Source organism: Lithobates pipiens, unplaced genomic scaffold (genome assembly GCF_037356315.1).
Source record: "Lithobates pipiens isolate NorthernLeopardFrog02 unplaced genomic scaffold, aLitPip1_a1.2 Scaffold_18, whole genome shotgun sequence".
Classification (NCBI taxonomy): domain Eukaryota; kingdom Metazoa; phylum Chordata; class Amphibia; order Anura; family Ranidae; genus Lithobates; species Lithobates pipiens.
This window is the reverse complement of record NW_027507758.1, coordinates 642,471,299-642,490,079: the sequence shown is the minus strand read 5'-3', so window position 1 is coordinate 642,490,079 and position 18,781 is coordinate 642,471,299. Positions and strand designations below refer to the sequence as shown.

The 18,781-nt window shown below is 47.8% G+C and overlaps 3 protein-coding genes across 10 annotated transcripts in view; 2 read left to right on the top strand and 1 right to left on the bottom strand.

Moving 5' to 3' along the window:
* LOC143989570 (uncharacterized) overlaps window positions 1-18,781 on the bottom strand; it is a 146,520-nt gene that overhangs the window by 57,448 nt on the left and 70,291 nt on the right. Inside the window, exons 1-5 of one of the 5 annotated variants that reach the window (XM_077489753.1) lie at window positions 1,460-1,738; window positions 774-901; window positions 562-685; window positions 348-445; window positions 34-258 (exon numbers count right to left, since the gene is read on the bottom strand). In XM_077489753.1, the coding sequence (XP_077345879.1) occupies window positions 34-258; window positions 348-445; window positions 562-646 (408 nt within the window). In that variant the 5' untranslated portion in view covers window positions 647-685; window positions 774-901; window positions 1,460-1,738. Of the gene's footprint in view, window positions 1-33; window positions 259-347; window positions 446-561; window positions 902-1,459; window positions 1,739-18,781 lie in introns of those variants that run through there. The other 4 variants (XM_077489752.1, XM_077489751.1, XM_077489755.1 and 1 more) reach the window with 4 other exon arrangements.
* LOC143989636 (uncharacterized) overlaps window positions 1-18,781 on the top strand; it is a 353,768-nt gene that overhangs the window by 287,224 nt on the left and 47,763 nt on the right. For 3 of the 4 annotated variants that reach the window (XM_077489887.1, XM_077489886.1, XM_077489885.1), the window contains one exon: window positions 16,121-16,218. In XM_077489887.1, coding sequence (XP_077346013.1) covers window positions 16,121-16,218 — 98 coding nt within the window. Of the gene's footprint in view, window positions 1-13,702; window positions 14,068-15,666; window positions 16,007-16,120; window positions 16,219-18,781 lie in introns of those variants that run through there. The other variant, XM_077489888.1, reaches the window with a different exon arrangement.
* LOC143990002 (uncharacterized) lies at window positions 16,284-17,141 on the top strand. Its single transcript, XM_077490241.1, has 3 exons — window positions 16,284-16,517; window positions 16,597-16,806; window positions 16,930-17,141. Exons 1-3 carry the CDS (start codon window positions 16,284-16,286, stop codon window positions 17,131-17,133), a joined length of 648 nt encoding a protein of 215 aa, XP_077346367.1. The 3' UTR covers window positions 17,134-17,141.

Sequence of the window (18,781 nt, the reverse complement as noted above, 5' to 3'; positions counted from 1 at the left end):
AATCAGAACTACCAATAATTGTCACTCATCTACCTGATGATGGTGGGGGATGGTGTGATCTTCCTGTGTGGAATCCCGGGAATACAGAGGACGGGGACATATCTCTGGTGGGTTTCTGTAGCTGGATGACTCCACCATGGTGTCCTGGTACAGATCTTTGTGTTCTTTTAGAGACTCTGATTCCATCACCCCATCCTCATCATCCTCCTCTTTTATCTCTTCTTTAACCTCAACTTTAGACTCTCTCAGGTTTCCACTCTGAATATATAATAAAAATGACATCAATGGTAACAATGCAGATAATGTACAGATCCTAATGATACTATCAGTGATTGTTCCTCATCTACCTGATGATGGTGGGGGATGGTGTGACCTTCCTGTGTGGAATCCCGGGAATACAGAGGACGGGGACATCTCTCTGGTGGGTTCCCATTACTGGATCCATCTGTAGGAAACACACACACTGACTGAATACATTGTTTCTATGTGTTTATCAGATGATGGGGGATCTAGGTGGAGCCTCCGTACTGCTCTCTCCTTTACAATAAAGTCTCCTCTTACCCGGTGATGTGAGGGGCGGCTGATTGTCCATCATGACGTCCTTGTAGAGATCCTTGTGTCCTTCTAAATACTCCCACTCCTCCATGGAGAAATAGACAGTGACATCCTGACACCTTATAGGAACCTGACACACACAATGATACAGTCACCATCCAGACACATCCCTTGTCTGTTACTGGATAATGTCCCAGAATTCCCAGAATCCTCCTCACCTCTCCTCCATCATCTCTCTGGTGACTTCTAGAATCTTCTTTGTATTTCTCTATTCTATCAGGGAGGGAGGTGGAGGCAATGTGATGGTCATATGATCTCCAGACTTCACAGGAGGAAAACTCTAGATCTGAACACAAATAGTAAAATCAAATGATATTCCCAGAATCCTCCTCACCTCTCCATTTTATTAAAGCCCCACTTCAGACTGAGATATGATTTTCCCACACAAAACCCGCACACGATGCAGGTATAATAATTCTGGTGTCATTACAACAGTCCTGTTTTCCTTGTGAGGATGCCAAAGGTCCGCCCACATCCTAAAACTATTAAATAAAAAGAAAAGTGCCAGATGGAGGGACATTGGGAGGAGGGGCTATGAGGTCAGTGTGATGTCATAGCATTCTCCATTCCTAAGCACTAATAAAAGTGGTATAAACCATTAGTATAGACGGATGAGGTGAGAAGGTGATTGGTGGGAAAGGTGACACATCTCCAAAATTAAGAGAATGTTGCCGCCCTGAAAGTGGGGAATGTTCTGCCCCCAAAGGGGTTATTCTACCTTTCCACGCTATATATGTGTGTATCATCATCTGCTGGAGATAAAAGACATCACAGTGACTATGGAGGAAGAGGACGGACATGACGGGGGGTTACTGGGTGTAAATAGAAAATAAGATCTTATTACCTCCTCTGCTGCCTCTTCGAGCAACGTCTTCTCTCTACTTCCTCCCGACTCACCTCTCACCCGGAACTTCCTGTCTGTACCTGACATCACTTCCTGTCTTCCATAGAGATTTCCTGTCTGGGTAGAAGTGAGATCACCACCTTTTGGAGATCAGAGGAACTGCAGAAACGTCTGGTAGTGTGAACACGGCCTTGTGCTGTGTGTGTATGTACTGTATATCCTTATAGATGGGTCATCTCCACTCCCACCAAGGGGGATAGAAATATATTACTGCCTAGTCCAGCCTTTGGAGCCACTTATTAAGAGGGTAATGGAGGTCTGATGAGCACACAATCTGAGTGTGAGCACCAAGAGAGCACGAGATTGGTGTTTGGGAAAGGAGGTGTTTTGTAGTCTTCTACACACAGTTTGCTGGAGCATATACTGAGATTTGGAGGAAGAAGCTCTGGAGGATTTGGAGACATTTATTGGTGGTGATATCATTTATTGAAATATAAAGGAGACTTTGGATGGACTTTGATGTCACTTTATGGTTTATCACTGGATACTGATGAGGTGAAATGCGTTGATGATTTATCAGAGATGTTGTCACGTCTTTTACTCTGATGATAAGAGGGTGGGATTTATGGATATAAGGGGAGGGGTCATTGTATTTATCACCCATCTCCCGATCCTGGAGGATGCGAGAAGCTGACACTCTGTAAGAGGTCTTGTCTCTGCCTGCTGGGGAAATAGCGAGTGGGAAAACGAGATGTTCAGGATTTGAATAGTAATCTCCTTCATTGTTCTCAGCTGGGGAAATATTACCCCCCGACCTTCCCAGACAGAACACTGCTTGGAGGACTGGAATAGTAATCTCCTTCATTGTTCTGAGATGGGAGTTTCATTGACTTGTACACAACTTCAGATTGTGTCTGTGGCCCCAAAATTCTCTTTACTGAGTTTTTTACTGACATTTTGTGCTTCCAAAACCATTTCAGTAATATTGTGTGATATAAAAAATTGGAGCTACCACCATTTTATTCTCTAATGGGGAAATGTGTGCTAATATGCTGCAGGAGATCTGCTGAGACATAGAAAGGGAAATGGGTGCTAATAGGCTGCAGGAGATCTGCTGAGACATAGAAAGGGAAATGAGTACTAGTAGGCTGCAGGAGATCTGCTGAATCATAGAAAGGGAAATAGATACTAATAGGCTGGAGGAGATGTGCTTAGACATAGAAAGGATAATGGGTATTTATAGGTTGGAGCAGATCTGCTGAGACATAGAAAGGGAAATGCGTGCTAATATGCTGCAGGAGATCTGCTGAGACATAGAAAGGGAAATGGGTGCTAATAGGCTGCAGGAGATCTGCTGAGACATAGAAAGGGAAATGGGTGCTAATAGGCTGCAGGAGATCTGATAAGAAAAAAAAATGAGAGTGGTTAAAAACAAGCAGATCTTCTGCAGCCTATTAGCACCGATTTCCCCTCCTGAGGAAATACTGGTGGTGGAATTTCTTTCCTTTATTTTTTCCTACTAAGTTTTGCATTCATGTACCACCCGTTTGATGTGATATATGTAGAGAGACAGCACAAGCCATTACTGTACATGAGCCATCTTTACTGAAAGACCCAGCATGAACAGGAAACACAACACAGGAAGAAGTACAACAGAGATGCACCATAGAGTTGCATTTAAAGAAACATCATCCATAAAATCTCCCCCTTTTAGTGTTAATAAATGAACATTGTGAAATTCAAAAGAGACACAGCAATAGCACAGTCTACAGGTTAAGTCTGGTAGGTGGTTTTGAACATCTACCACTACGGGTGAAGACTGGCCCTTGTGCAAGGATCCCTTTAGCCCTCTCTGAAGTTACTGAGCTCCTCTCGTCATGTACCGGCATGCTCTACACTTGAAAGCTGTCGGGTATACTTGCTCGCCCAGAACCATCATTGCCGTTGGTATGAGGCATTGCCTCTGTACATGCCTCACTGTCAATGGGTGAGTATGTCCTTATGATACTGGGTGAGTCTGATCTATCAATGGGATACTGAGATTCAGGCTGCTCTGCCACTCTCAAATCCACTCGATTGTGGCGATAAAGAGTTCCTTCAATGTCCACAAGATAAGAACGTGGTGCAACCTTTTCCAGACAAGTACCTATTCTCCAACGGCCTGTTCCGTCTCCGGGTAATGGTTCCATATGGATTTGTTCTCCAATATTCAATTCTGGCAAATCTCTGGCTGATGTGACATATCGTGCCTTTGACACTTGTCTCGTAATCCTTAACTTGTCAGTAACACCTTGTGTGACAGAGGGTTCGAGCAGCCTATTTACTACTGGTAAGGAGGTCTTTAATCATCTTGACATCAGTCTTTGTGCCGGACTATTATCCATGCCTTCAGTCAGAGTGTTTCTCCAATGTAAAATGGCCTTCCATGGGTCTTTACCCTCACTTTGTGCTTACTTGCAAACATTTTTAACAATCATTACAGCTGATTCAGCTTTGCCATTAGCCTGTGGATGACGTGGTGAGGAAGTAACATGCTCAAATTCCCATTCAGTGGCAAATTGAAATTTTCTGAATTGTAGGCTTGCAAACTGAGGCCCATTGTCAGAGATTACTATATCTGGTTGGCCATGACGTGCAAACTGAGCCTTGCACCTCTTAATTGTAGCTTCGGTGGATCAGTCGGGAAGAAGGTCTATTTCCCAGAAGTCTGAATAATGATCGACTAATAGCAGGTATTCCTTGCCTGCGAAGTTGAATAAGTCCATACTGATAATCTGCCACGGACGTGTAGGTATCTCATGTGACATCATGGTTTCTTTTTGTTGTAATTGGGCATATTCATTGCAGGTGGGACAATTAGTGACAAAGTCCTTGATTTCACCATGCATGTTGGGCCAGTAAAGAGTATCACGAGCTTGTCTGTAGCATGCTTCACCACCAATATGGCTGGAGTGTATGCGTAATAACATCTCTGCTCTCAGTGACTTTGGCACGATGACCCTTGGACCTTTGTACAAGATACCATTTTGTATACTGATCTCATCTCTAAAGGACCAGTATTCCCTTACAATTCCAGGTACCGCCTCTTTTTCATCTGGCCACCCACTCAAAACAATAGACTTCAAAGCCTGTAAAGATGCATCGCTGTCAGTGTGCTGTATGAGTTGATGTAGTCGCTGATTTGTGACATTAAGATAGTCCACTTGATTGATATCGGCAAAGAAATGTTGTTCCTGTGACAGCAGACAAATTGTATGATGCTCACCTCCAGGTTATTATCTGACGTAGCTCTGCTCAGGGTATCACTGATATACATTTCACATCCTGGCTTGTAGACAACATTAAGGTTGTAATGCTGCAATGTAAGCATCATGCTCTGCAAACTCTTGGGAGCACACAAAAGGGGCTTTTTGAATTTGGCTATCAGAGGTTTGTGATCAGTTTCAGCTGTAATTGAATCCCATCCATAAAGATAATGATGGAAACTCTGGCAGGCAAATACAATGCTTAACATTCCTTCTCAATTTGAGTATAATTTTGCACAGCTGATGAATGAGCTCTGGACGCATATGCAACTGGCTGACCTTTCTGCAACAGGCAACAACCTCGACCATTTTTACTGGAGTCACTTTGTATCGTAACAGGCTTTGCAGCATCATAGTATTTCAACACTGGGGCAGAGGTGACCAAGCGTTTTATATCCTCTACTGCCCGGTCATGCTTGGGAAGCCAGTGCCAAACTGCATCTTTGTCCAGAAGTCGACTTAATGGCTCACACACCTCAGATAAGTGTGGCAGGAAGTTTGCTAGGTATGTAACAAAGCCAATAAATCTCTGTACCGCTTTGGCATCAGCAGGCTGTGGCATGTCCGCAATGGCTTTAATCTTATCCGGGTCAGCTTTTAAGCCTTGTGAAGACAGGATGTGTCCATGGAAACGGACTTCTTCCACCTTGAACTGCATATTCTTTACACTAAGCCTCAGCATCACCTGCCTACAACAATCTAGCAGCGCTATTAAAGTGGAAGTAAACCCTTCTATCATTTTCAGTCAAGGAAGCTGCCATCTTGGCCTCTAATGATTCCATGCCATAATGCTGCACATGTGATCAGTTATGAAACCAGCCATTGGATGGTTTGAAAGTTTGGTTGAGAGCACAACCAATGTGAAAGTTAGCATTTCCGGCATGCCGGGAATGTAAGTGTTTTTTTAAACTGGGTTTACTCCCGCTTTAAGTTTTCATCATGGCCATGCTCAGCCTCCTCATCTGTATTACCGCAGCCAACTATAAGAAGGTCATCAGCTATTGGCTCAATTCCGTGAAGATCACCTAATAGTTCATGCTGCTTTCGCTGGTATACCTCAGGTGCTACAGAGACTCCAATTGGTAGTTTGAGCCATCTCTTTCTGCCCCAAGGAGGCCAGAACGTGGTCATGTAGCTACTCTTTTCATCCAGCTTGCACTGTAAAAAGGCATCTCCAGCATCAACAAGTGTGAAGACACGTGCTTTAGGTAGTTTGTGCAAAATATCATCGAGTGTTGGCATTAAGTAGTGTGACCATTTCAGGGCCATATTCAGAAACTTGGGATCAATGCATATTCTGATCTTCTCAGGCTTTCTGATAACAACCATGTTACTGATCCAATGTGTAGGCTCTGTTACTGAAGTTAGATGTCCTTCAGCTTCATATTTATCTAGTTGAGCTTTAACCTATGGCTTAATGGCGATAGGCACATTGCGTGGGGCACATTGTACAGGTTGAATGGTAGGATCAAGTTCAAAACAAACCTCTCCTGGAACAGAGACAATTGGGCCCTCAAACACATCACCTGTCACGATCGCCCTAACGTCTCGACTAGACATAGAAACCTTACCCGTCGGAACCTGTCGTGGAGAGTCCGTCGTTTCCCGTCAACGCGCGTCAAAGCTAACGAACGCACTCGCGTCGACACGAACGCGCACACGCGCACACGTAGGTCACGAACGGGTGCACGTCTACGTGCGAGGGCGCGCTGACCCGTCGTACGTTCGCTTGGCGCCCTGAAGCCTTCTTTAGTCATTGGCTCCCTTCCATCTGTGCTGTCCAGTCTACAGCGTGTCCGTGATCCGTGCTGTTTGTATCCGAACCTGTTATCTGATTCCTGACATCCGGCTTGTTCCTTGACTCTGATCGATTGCTGCCTGCCTACGACCTCTGCCTGTTTGACCACGTCTTCTGCCTCATCCCTTTGTACCTTGCTGATCGTCTCCTGCTGACCCGGCCTGTATCTTTTTCCGCTGTTCCTGCTACCTACCTGAGTTCCTGCATTACGGAACATCTGCTCACCAGCCAGTTCCCGCACTTGTGCCTGCCAGCGACAGTCAAGCACCATCCGCTATACCAGCCTGTTATCTGTGCCCAGCTGACCTCCCGGACTGATACCGTCTACCAGGCACTTGTGCCCTCTGGACTGTTGAATACCTGTCTCCACCTTCAGGGGTTCAATAGCCAGGGGATACGAGGGGCCGCTCCCTGCACTCCAGGCTCGACCATCAGGTACGTGACAGTACTGGACAGCTATGTCCGAGCCTGCGCAGGGAGCCTCCCCCATGGACGAACTCTGCCACCATCTGGCCGGCCTTACACAGGCAGTTAAAAACCTACAAGAGGGCTACGGCAGACTGGAGGAACAAATCCAGGCGCTATCCGCCTCTGCACCAGCGGCTCCTGGGGCCCATGCCCCGCCGTCAGTCGTGATGCTGCCACCGGAACCCAGGGTCCCAACCCCGGAACGGTTCACAGGGGACCGGAGCAAGTTCAGGGCATTCCGCAACTCCTGCGAACTCTACTTCGCCCTACAGCCTAGAACTTTCTCCCTTGAGGCAACGAAGGTGGGGTTCGTCATCTCCCTGTTAAGCAATGAACCCCAGGCCTGGGCACACCGACTGTTGGAACAGAAGGATCCGTCCCTAGACTCCATGGACACTTTCTTCCGGGCAATGTCCAGGCTTTATGAGGATCCCCAGCTAGCCGCCACTGCCGAAGCAGCCCTACATGCCCTACAACAAGGACGCAGACCCGTAGAAGACTACGTCTCTGAATTCCGACGTTGGAGTGCAGACACGGACTGGAACAATGCGGCCCTGCGGTACCAGTTCCGCATGGGGCTTTCCGAGGCCCTGAAAGACGAGCTGGCACGAGTGGGTGTTCCTGAGACCCTGGAGGCCCTGATTGACATTGCTATCCAGATTGACAGGCGTTTGAGGGAGCGCCGCCAAGAACGATCCACCACGACTCCCCGTCCGGTTTGGATGTTACCACGGGTGCCTAGTCACCCACCTCCGCCTGTTCCAGTTGCATCCACATCGGACGCTCCGGAGCCTATGCAGCTGGGGCTACTACGCCCGTCCCTGACCCCGGAAGAACGCCAGCGTCGTCGGGTCAATAACCTATGCCTATACTGCGGGGAACCAGGGCACTTTGTTCGTTCCTGCCCGGCGAAGATGCGTAAGTGCCTCCGTGTTCCACCTGTCTCGCCTCCTATGTTGCCAGATAACATCTCCCATCTAGCTGTTCCTGTTCTCTTGCAGCTCCCAGGAAGGACTATCTCAACCCACGCGGTAATTGATTCCGGGGCATGCAGTGGCTTTATTGATTCGTCTTTCGCCCGAATGAACAGGATCCCTCTTAGACCACGAGAGAAGGGGCTCTCGGTATACCTGGCTGATGGGTCTACCTTGGAATCAGGACCAGTAATTCAGGAGACCAGTCCTCTACCCGCCATCATCGCCGGGTCTCACCAAGAACTCCTTTGCCTGGATGTCATCCAGTCTCCCCTGTTCCCCATCATCCTAGGCATGCCTTGGCTGAGGGCACACAATCCACACATCAACTGGGCCACCGGAGTAATCAAGTTCCCCTCTGACTACTGCCACCAGCATTGTTGTCCGACTCCCAATGGGGACTCATCAGTCCTTCTCTGTCTGGATGCGGATGAAGAAACCCGACAAGCTGTACCTGAGCAATACCATGCGTTTCTCGATGTTTTCAGCAAAAAGGGCGCAGAGACTCTCCCTCCTCATAGGCCTTATGATTGCCCTATTGAACTGCTCCCGGGGGCAGAAATTCCGTTCGGAAGGATCTTCCCACTGTCCGAATCCGAATTGAGTACTCTAAAGACCTACCTGGACGATAATCTTAGAAAAGGGTTCATCCGACCTTCCACCTCCCCAGCTGGCGCTGGGATCTTCTTTGTAGAGAAGAAGGACCAATCCTTACGTCCGTGTGTGGACTATCGGGCACTAAATAAAATCACAGTTAAAAATCGCTACCCTCTGCCATTAGTACCTGAACTTTTCCAGAGACTGGGTTCCGCTAAACTATTTACAAAGCTGGATCTTCGGGGGGCTTACAACCTCGTCCGTATCAGAAAAGGCGACGAGTGGAAAACAGCTTTTCGTACCCGCTTCGGCCACTATGAATATTTAGTGATGCCTTTCGGGTTATGTAACGCCCCGGCTACGTTCCAGCATTTTGTGAACGACATCTTCAGAGACTATTTAGATTTGTTTGTTATCATTTATTTGGATGATATACTAATCTTTTCCTCCACTTTAGTCACCCACAGAGAACATGTCAAGAAGGTCCTGACTCGCCTCCGCTCTCACGGCCTGTATGCCAAGCCTGAAAAATGCGTTTTCGAGAAGGAGAGTATCCAGTTCCTTGGTCTGATTATCTCGATTCGAGGGGTCGAGATGGATCCCCAGAAGATAACTGCAATCCAGGACTGGCCTGCCCCATCCGATAGAAAAGGAGTTCAGCGGTTTGTGGGCTTCGCGAATTTCTATCGCAAATTTATAAAGGGATTCTCCTCCATCATCGCCCCCATTACCGGGCTAACCAAGCTGGGCACCAAGTTCCGCTGGACACCTGAGGCACAAGAGGCCTTCGAAGCCCTGAAAAAGCTATTCGTTTCAGCTTCGATTCTGAAACATCCTGATCCTACCCTGCCATACACCCTTGAGGTTGACGCTTCGGAGGTGGCAGTCGGAGCTGTGCTGTCCCAGAGGCAGGGACCTAAGTCCGTACTCCACCCAGTTGCGTTCTTCTCCCGCAAACTATCCGAAGCCGAGAGAAACTACGACGTGGGCGACCGTGAGCTACTGGCAATTAAGTCGGCACTGGAGGAGTGGCGCTATCTGTTAGAAGGGGCTATCCACCCAATCCTGATTTATACAGATCACAAAAACCTCGAATATCTGAAGACAGCTAAAAGGTTGAAGCCTCGTCAAGCCAGGTGGGCACTCTTTTTCTCACGGTTCGTATTCCACATAACCTTCCGCCCCGGATCCAAGAACACGAAGCCAGATGCTTTATCCCGTATGTTTAGCCAGCCGGAAGATCCACCTCTCAGTGACACCATCCTTTCTGCTGGAAACTTCCTCTTACTCCAAGGAGATGTGGTCTCTCAAGTTAAACAGGCTTCCAGAGGCGCCTCACCTCCACCCGGTATCCCGCTGTCCTCCAGCGATGATCTTATGTGGCATGGGAACAGGATCTTCGTCCCCCAGACAGTTCGGACCTTGGTTCTGGCTTCCTGTCATGACCATCCCATGGCTGGCCACTTTGGAACGTTCAAAACATTAGAATTACTCAGGCGTAACTTCTGGTGGCCGCAGATGAAGAGCGACTGCAAGAGTTACGTACAGGCCTGCACGACCTGCATTCGGAGTAAGGGCGACAAGTCCAGAGCCTGGGGCTTACTAAGACCTCTACCTGTCCCTGATAGACCATGGAGAATGATCTCCATGGATTTTATCGTCGAGCTCCCCCCTTCGGAGAACCATACAGCGATCTTCGTCGTAGTCGACAGGTTCACGAAGATGGCTCATTTCTTGCCCATGAAGGGCACTCCCTCTGCCGCGGAGACAGCTAACGTCTTCATAAAGGAAGTTATAAGACTTCACGGCATCCCCGCCAATATCACGTCTGACAGGGGGGTGCAGTTCACATCTAGATTTTGGAAGGCACTCTGTGCAACTCTGAAGATCGACCTCTGCATGTCCTCAGCCTACCATCCGCAGACCAACGGTCAGACCGAGAGGACGAATCAGACCTTAGAGCAGTACCTGCGTTGCTTCTCGTCCTTCTCACAAGACGATTGGGTCTCCCTGCTACCTATGGCCGAGTTCGCCTACAATAATTCAGTCCATTCAGCCACCAAACAGTCCCCTTTTTATGCAAATTTCGGGTACCATCCGTTGTTCTTGTCTGGCGATCTTCCTGAATGTCCGGTACCAGCCCTTCAGAAGAGACTTGCTTTCTTTGAAGAGAATAATAAACTTTTACAGGAAACCTTGACTAAGTCGCAGGAACATAATAAGAAAGTCTTCGACAGAAGAAGAAGAGGGGAGCTGGATCTCAAGACCGGGGATAGGGTCTGGCTGTCCACTTTAAATCTCAAGTTATCCTGTCCCTCCAAGAAATTGGGTCCAAAATTCCTGGGTCCCTTCCCGATCAAAAGGAAGCTAAATGACGTGGCATTCGAGTTGGAACTCCCTGAGTCTTTCCGAATTCACCCGGTGTTCCACGTTTCGCTCCTCAAGCCTGCAGTTGAGGATCCTTTCTCTGACAGGACTTCCTGCCCTCCGGAACCGGTGTTGGTCGATGGAGAGATCGAGTTCGAAGTTGAGGCCATCATGGACTGTAGGAAAAGAGGAAACCAGGTCCAATTCTTAGTTAAATGGAAGGGCTACGGACCCGAGGAGAATTCCTGGGAGCCAGAGGCTAATATTCATGCCAAGAGACTTATCCGCGCCTTCAAGAATTCTCACCCGAACAAGTGGGCTCGGTTGGGCATCCGGGGGCTGCCCCTTGGGGGGGGGCAATGTCACGATCGCCCTAACGTCTCGACCAGACATAGAAACCTTACCCGTCGGAACCTGTCGTGGAGAGTCCGTCGTTTCCCGTCAACGCGCGTCAAAGCTAACGAACGCACTCGCGTCGACACGAACGCGCACACGCGCACACGTAGGTCACGAACGGGTGCACGTCTACGTGCGAGGGCGCGCTGACCCGTCGTACGTTCGCTTGGCGCCCTGAAGCCTTCTTTAGTCATTGGCTCCCTTCCATCTGTGCTGTCCAGTCTACAGCGTGTCCGTGATCCGTGCTGTTTGTATCCGAACCTGTTATCTGATTCCTGACATCCGGCTTGTTCCTTGACTCTGATCGATTGCTGCCTGCCTACGACCTCTGCCTGTTTGACCACGTCTTCTGCCTCATCCCTTTGTACCTTGCTGATCGTCTCCTGCTGACCCGGCCTGTATCTGATTCCGCTGTTCCTGCTACCTACCTGAGTTCCTGCATTACGGAACATCTGCTCACCAGCCAGTTCCCGCACTTGTGCCTGCCAGCGACAGTCAAGCACCATCCGCTATACCAGCCTGTTATCTGTGCCCAGCTGACCTCCCGGACTGATACCGTCTACCAGGCACTTGTGCCCTCTGGACTGTTGAATACCTGTCTCCACCTTCAGGGGTTCAATAGCCAGGGGATACGAGGGGCCGCTCCCTGCACTCCAGGCTCGACCATCAGGTACGTGACATCACCGTAGGCGTGAAGAATTTTCTGTTTTGTCATTGGCCTAGTCAGAGATTTTGCAGGCTGATTATCAACATTATGTAGCTCAGCAGGAATGGTGAACAGCGTCAGTCCAAGGCGCTCACATGTTGAACCTGATAATATCGGTTTCTGATCGTCATCAACAATCTCAAAGTTCAGTTTGTGTACACAATCACGTATGCTGCATTCTGTTTGGAATAGCCCCAATGATTCCATTAGTTCCCCTGAATACAACTTTAGTTTGGTGATACTAGGCTGAAGGGGTGCTCTGGGTGCCAGTTTCATTTTGTCCTTTATACTCATGACATCAGACGTTGCACCCGAGTCCAGCTGGCAGGGTTGGATTATATTGTGTAATCTGAGGTGTACAAACCATTTTTTGCCCTTTGTGTTTACAGCACCAATGCATTCTGAGGAGTAAACCATATCAGTGCTAAGCCGGTGTGCATCCTCCGGATCTGACGTTTGCTCAATTGTGTGCAGCTTCCTTGCTTCCGTTTTACTGGAGAGACACCCTCTTGCAAAGTGATTTGGTTTACCACGTGCAGTACAGATTTTCCCATATGCAGGACACTTTTCTTCCTCTCGTACATGCACATTGCCGCAATACTTGCATGATGCCGGCTTCCTCCCAGGTGAGTTGTGTAGGTGACCCTTGTGCTGAAACTTATGCTGGTGGTTTTTGTAGCTTTGCTGTTGTTTAGAGGCTGCATTGATATTGTCAATCCATTTATCCTGCTCCATAGCTTGCATATGTTTGTCAGTAAGTTCTGCAGTGCCACATATCGCAATTGCTGTTTGTAGATCTAAATCGCGTTTCCTCAACAAGCGGCGGCGTGTGCTTTCACTGGTGATACCCAAAACTATTTTATCAGGAATACGTTCATCTCTCAGAGAGCCGTACTCACAGCTTGCAGCTTTTTCTCTTAGCCTTGCGACAAACCTGTCTATTGATTCACAGTCTTCATGCTTACAGCAGCCAAATATATATCTTTCATATAGGACATTTTTAGAGGGTCTGAAGAAAGCTTCTAATGCACCCAGAATGGGTTTGGTGTCACTCTTTTGCTCCTCTGTGAGGTTCAGATTATGCTTGTAAACATGGCGGCATTCACTGCCCATCACCCTCCTCAGTGTGGTTGCTTGCACTGCTGCAGGCTTCTCATCTAACCCTGTGGCTAGGGAGTAGTCCTCAAACTCTGCCCTGAAATTGTCCCAGTTACTGCTGACATCTCCCCTCACCCTCATTGCCTCAGGCCGTGCAATGCTGTTAGCTGCCATGATGCTGTTTTCCTTGCTGCAAATACTCAGCATCCAGGACAGGCCTGCAATTGTCAGGAGGCAAAATCAGTTCCAAGAACACTCACATCAAGGCTGGCAGGCTCCCAGCATCAAATGTGTGGGAAGAGCATGGATCCAGAAATCTTCTGACACCATGTTTGATGTGATGTATGTAGAGACAACACAAGACATTACTGTACATAAGCCATGTTTACTGAAAGACCCAGCAGGAACAGGAAACACAACACAGGAAGAAGTACAACAGAGATGCACCATAGAGTTGGATTAAAGAAACATATCATCCATATCATCATCCATAACAATACTCTATGGTAATATTGCATTGCTTGTACTTACTGTTTCCTGTTCTGTGTTTGCTGTTCCTGTTATACAATTCAATATGACTCCTCAAACAGCTTGCAGTGTCTTCATTTCTATACTGTAAAGTGCTGCGTATATATAAATCCTGTATAATAATAATAATAATAATAATAATAATAATAATACTTGAAACAGCCGTGTTCACTCTACGAGACGTTTCTTCAGCTGCAGTTCCTCTGAGCTCCACAAGGTGGTGATCTCACCTCTACCCAGCAAAAAAAGTCTCTATGGAATACAGACAGGAAGTGATGTCAGCTACAGACAGGAAGTGATGTCATGTACATAGGACATTCCATTTGGAAGGACGTAGAGAGGAGACGTGGCTGGATCTGGTGGCAGAGGAGGTAATATGTAGATTAACCCCTTCAGGGTGATCAGTTGATGATGAATATATCTTCCTTCCAAATCTGGCCATACATGGTTCAGTTTTATCGTTCATCCAGCGGGATGAGAGGAAAAAACTGAAGTGATTCCCCCATCCACACATTGGAGGGGGATGGGGGAATCCTCCCCGCTGCACTATTGTATTCTGACAATGGGGGGTGCTCCTCCGCTCTCAGAATACACAGATCAGTGATGAAGCTATTGGCTGCAGCCGCTGATGGAGTGACTTTTATCGGGCAGTGACCACACATGGATGGAAATGTGACCGATTCCTGCTGAACCAGCTGAATTTCCATGTCTCTATGGTCACCATAAGTGACTTCCTCCCCTCCCCCTCATCTCCTTCATTATGTAAGTCATGCTGAGATCATCTCCCATTGGTTGAGCAATATTCTCATTTGTCTCTGAGCTCCTTCTTGCTATTCCTCGTCCTGCCTGTTGTTTCCTTGGATTGATTTTCTGTGTAGTGACCCCGGCTTCATCTCTTGGATGCGCTCGTCTGTTGCTTGTCCTGACCTTTATCCTGATTCCTGGATCTCCTCCTCATCTCTCCTCCATATCCTCTTACACAGCTTTTCTCCACACCTGCAGTGATCCTGGGGGGTGGAAACTTGGCACCAGCACTCAGCAAAATCCATCCCCACCATTAGGAGCTCTGGAGAAAATTGTGCTATTTACACTCCATTCCTCCGCACATCACCTGATCACATGAGAGCTTACTTTCACACATTCCTGACAGATTTCTGTATGGTAAAGGTCAAAGTTCACTCTTCAGTTTAGGAGAGGAAGGACACACCCAGGAGCAATGATTTGGTTTGTACAGGAGCCTCATATAGAGGACCCCTCAAATCTCCCCCTCCAAATGTCCCTCCATCCAGAGTCTATATGTCCTATGACATCACACTAACCTCACAGCTCCTCCCCCAATGTCCCTCCATCCAGAGTCTATATGTCCTATGACATCACACTGACCTCACAGCTCCTCCCCCAATGTCCCTCCATCCAGAGTCTATATGTCCTATGACATCACACTGACCTCACAGCTCCTCCCCCAATGTCCCTCCATCCAGAGTCTATATGTCCTATGACATCACACTGACCTCACAGCTCCTCCCCCAATGTCCCTCCATCCAGAGTCTATATGTCCTATGACATCGCACTGACCTCACAGCTCCTCCCCCCAATGTCCCTCCATCCAGAGTCTCTATGTCCTATGATATCACACTGACCTCACAGCTCCTCCCCCCAATGTCCCTCCATCCTGAGTCTATATGTCCTATGACATCACACTGACCTCACAGCTCCTCCCCCCAATGTCCCTCCATCCTGAGTCTATATGTCCTATGACATCACACTGACCTCACAGCTCCTTCTAGCAATGTCCCTCTTTCTGACTTTTTTTTTCTGCTGCTTTTAGGATGTGGGCGGACTCTTGGCATCCTCACTAGCAAAGTGGGACTGTTGGTCCTGCATTATGTGTAATGACATCAGAATTCCTTCTACAAGCTTTGGTGAGGAGGATTCTGGCAATATCATTTGATTTTACTATTTGTGTTCAGATCTAGAGTTTTCCTCCTGTGAAGTCTGGAGATCATATGACCATCACATTGCCTCCACCTCCCTCCCTGATAGAATAGAGAAATACAAAGAAGATTCTAGAAGTCACCAGAGAGATGATGGAGGAGAGGTGAGGAGGATTCTGGGAATTCTGGGACATTATCCAGTAACAGACAAGGGATGTGTCTGGATGGTGACTGTATCATTGTGTGTGTCAGGTTCCTATAAGGTGTCAGGATGTCACTGTCTATTTCTCCATGGAGGAGTGGGAGTATTTAGAAGGACACAAGGATCTCTACAAGGACGTCATGATGGACAATCAGCCGCCCCTCACATCACCGGGTAAGAGGAGACTTTATTGTAAAGGAGAGAGCAGTACGGAGGCTCCACCCATCCCCCATCATCTGATAAACACATAGAAACAATGTATTCAGTCAGTGTGTGTGTTTCCTACAGATGGATCCAGTAATGGGAACCCACCAGAGAGATGTCCCCGTCCTCTGTATTCCCGGGATTCCACACAGGAAGGTCACACCATCCCCCACCATCATCAGGTAGATGAGGAACAATCACTGATAGTATCATTAGGATCTGTACATTATCTGCATTGTTACCATTGATGTCATTTTTATTATATATTCAGAGTGGAAACCTGAGAGATTCTAAAGAAGAGATAAAAGAGGAGGATGATGAGGATGGGGGGATGGAGGAGTCTCTAAAAGAACACAAAGATCTGTACCAGGACACCATGGAGGAGTCATCCAGCTACAGAAACCCACCAGAGAGATGTCCCCGTCCTCTGTATTCCCGGGATTCCACACAGGAAGATCACACCATCCCCCACCATCATCAGGTAGATGAGTGACAATTATTGGTAGTTCTGATTTATACACAGCATGATTGTTACAATGAATGTTTTATTATATATTCAGAGTGGAAACCTCGGGGATGATAATATTGATGTTAAAGAAGAGTATAAAGAGGAGGATGAGGAGTATGGAGTGATGGAGGAGTTTTCAGAAGGACACAAGGATATGATGGAGCCACCAAATACCAGGAACCCACCAGAGAGATGTCCCCGTCCTCTGTATTCCCGGGATTCCACACAGGAAGGTCACACCATCCCCCACTGTTACCTCAAGGTTGGTGGGATGGAGCTTGTAAAACACAGACTTATGGAGACAATGTGTGGATTTTCTATGTGATGTCACAATAATAAATCTTCTATCTTACGGATGATATTCTCTCTCATTTTCTTGGTTTAGAGTGGAGATCCAATGGATATAGAATTTGAGGTGAAATCAGAAGAAGAAGAGAGGTATGTGAGGGATGATCAGCAGTCTATGGAGGAGGATGGAATAACGGGGACATTTATAGAGGAGGACACTCCTACAGAGATCAGCACAGGTGGGTCATTAACACTAAATACATTCCTCCACCCATACTGCTCACTGATTGGTCCAGAGTAGGGCGGGGCTGGGTGATAATCTTCCTTCCCTGTGCTGCCGACACAATTTATGTATCTAGACTGGATTTATGGAGATTCTGGGGATCAGCTGGCAGCAAAATGTTCATTTTCCCCATAGATGTTACTAGATCTAGGCACCTGGGGTATGTGATTTGGGTCTTCTGCCCCATACCCGGGTATGACAAGATCTCTGACAGAACAATCCCCCCAGGATTACTTGTTGTGTTGTCTGCTGGCTGTGCCGGGTGGAGGGATATGTCTGTATAGTCTCAGACCCAAGTCACTAGGGGTGCGCATCTTCACTGGTCTCACGATTCGATTACGATTATCTGGTCAATGATTCAATTTGATTCCGCGATGCATCACGATTACTGACATGCTACCACTTCAGCTTGGGCCACCTAGGCGGCCCTTCCTCCCTGCAATCTTCTGGGACACATCACAGGTCCCAGAAGATTGCCCGGCTGTGCAGGACAGCGCAGAGAGAGATGCGTACCTGGCTGTGAAGCTGCAAGATGTCACACCTGGGTGCCCACAGTAGTATTGCCAGCACCGTGGACAGGCAGGGGAGAGATTGGAGGGTTCAGGTGGCCACATCGCTGGATTGTGGGACAGGTGAGTGTCTTTTTATTAAAAGTCAGAAGATACACTTTTTTTGTAGCTGCTGACTTTTAATAAACAAAAACAATTACTAGGCGGCCCCTCTCTGCCAGCGATCTCCTGGGACCATTGTCTGGCAAATGGCAGAGTGGAGTGCGCGTCCGGCCGTAAGCTGTCACGGGTGCGTGTCAGTAGATATGATGGCGCTAAGGAGAGGAGGGGGAGAGGAGAGATGCTCAGTGCGACCACATCGATGGACCGTGGGACAGGTGAATGCGATTATTAAAAGTCAGCAGCTACACTTTGTAGCTGCTGACTTTTAATAAACGAAAAAACGGGTGGAACTCCGATTTACTAAGTGCACTACAGGGTGCATTCTATCACCACTGAAGAAATAGCTGGTGCCATTTCCTCCTTCAGCCCGGGTAAGTCACCTGGACTAGACGGTTTCCCGGCGGAATGGTACCAGCTCCACAAGGAGAGTTTAGTCCCTCGCCTTCTAAAAGTGTTTGTGGCTGCAGAAAAAGAGGGTATCTTGCCGGAATCCATGCGCGAAGCTTTGATCGTTTTGATCCCAAAACCCGGGAAGGACCCACAAGAATGTGAATCGTATAGACCGATCTCTTTGATCAATACTGATGCCAAAATACTGGCCAAAATTTTGGCCTGAAGATTGCAATTGGTGATTCTCAAACTGATCAACTCCAATCAAACAGGTTTTATCCCAGGCCGCTGCGCTCAAAGGAACCTCACTAGACTCTATGTGAATATGCAAATTTCCCATGCTAATATCGGTAGCCGAGTGATAGCCTCACTCCATACAAAAAAGGCATTCAATTCAATCGAGTGGAAATACATGTTCTCCCTACTGGATAAAATGGGTTTTGGACCGAGGTTTGTGAACTGGGTTAGATTACTATATAATGACTAGGGATGAGCCGAACACCCCCCGGTTCGGTTCGCACCAGAACTTGCGAACGACCCCCGCGTTCGGTACGAACGTTAGAACCCCATTGAAGTCTATGGGACTCGAACGTTCGAATTGGAAA

What these genes read in the sequence shown, in the direction of transcription:
- LOC143990002 (XM_077490241.1), top strand. Translation starts at nt 16,284, where the DNA reads ATGTCATTTTTATTATATATTCAGAGTGGAAACCTGAGAGATTCTAAA. An exon ending in CCATCCCCCACCATCATCAG is followed by an intron (nt 16,518 to 16,596) that starts GTAGATGAGTGA and finishes TTATATATTCAG; the next exon opens with AGTGGAAACCTCGGGGATGA. An exon ending in TCCCCCACTGTTACCTCAAG is followed by an intron (nt 16,807 to 16,929) that starts GTTGGTGGGATG and finishes TTCTTGGTTTAG; the next exon opens with AGTGGAGATCCAATGGATAT.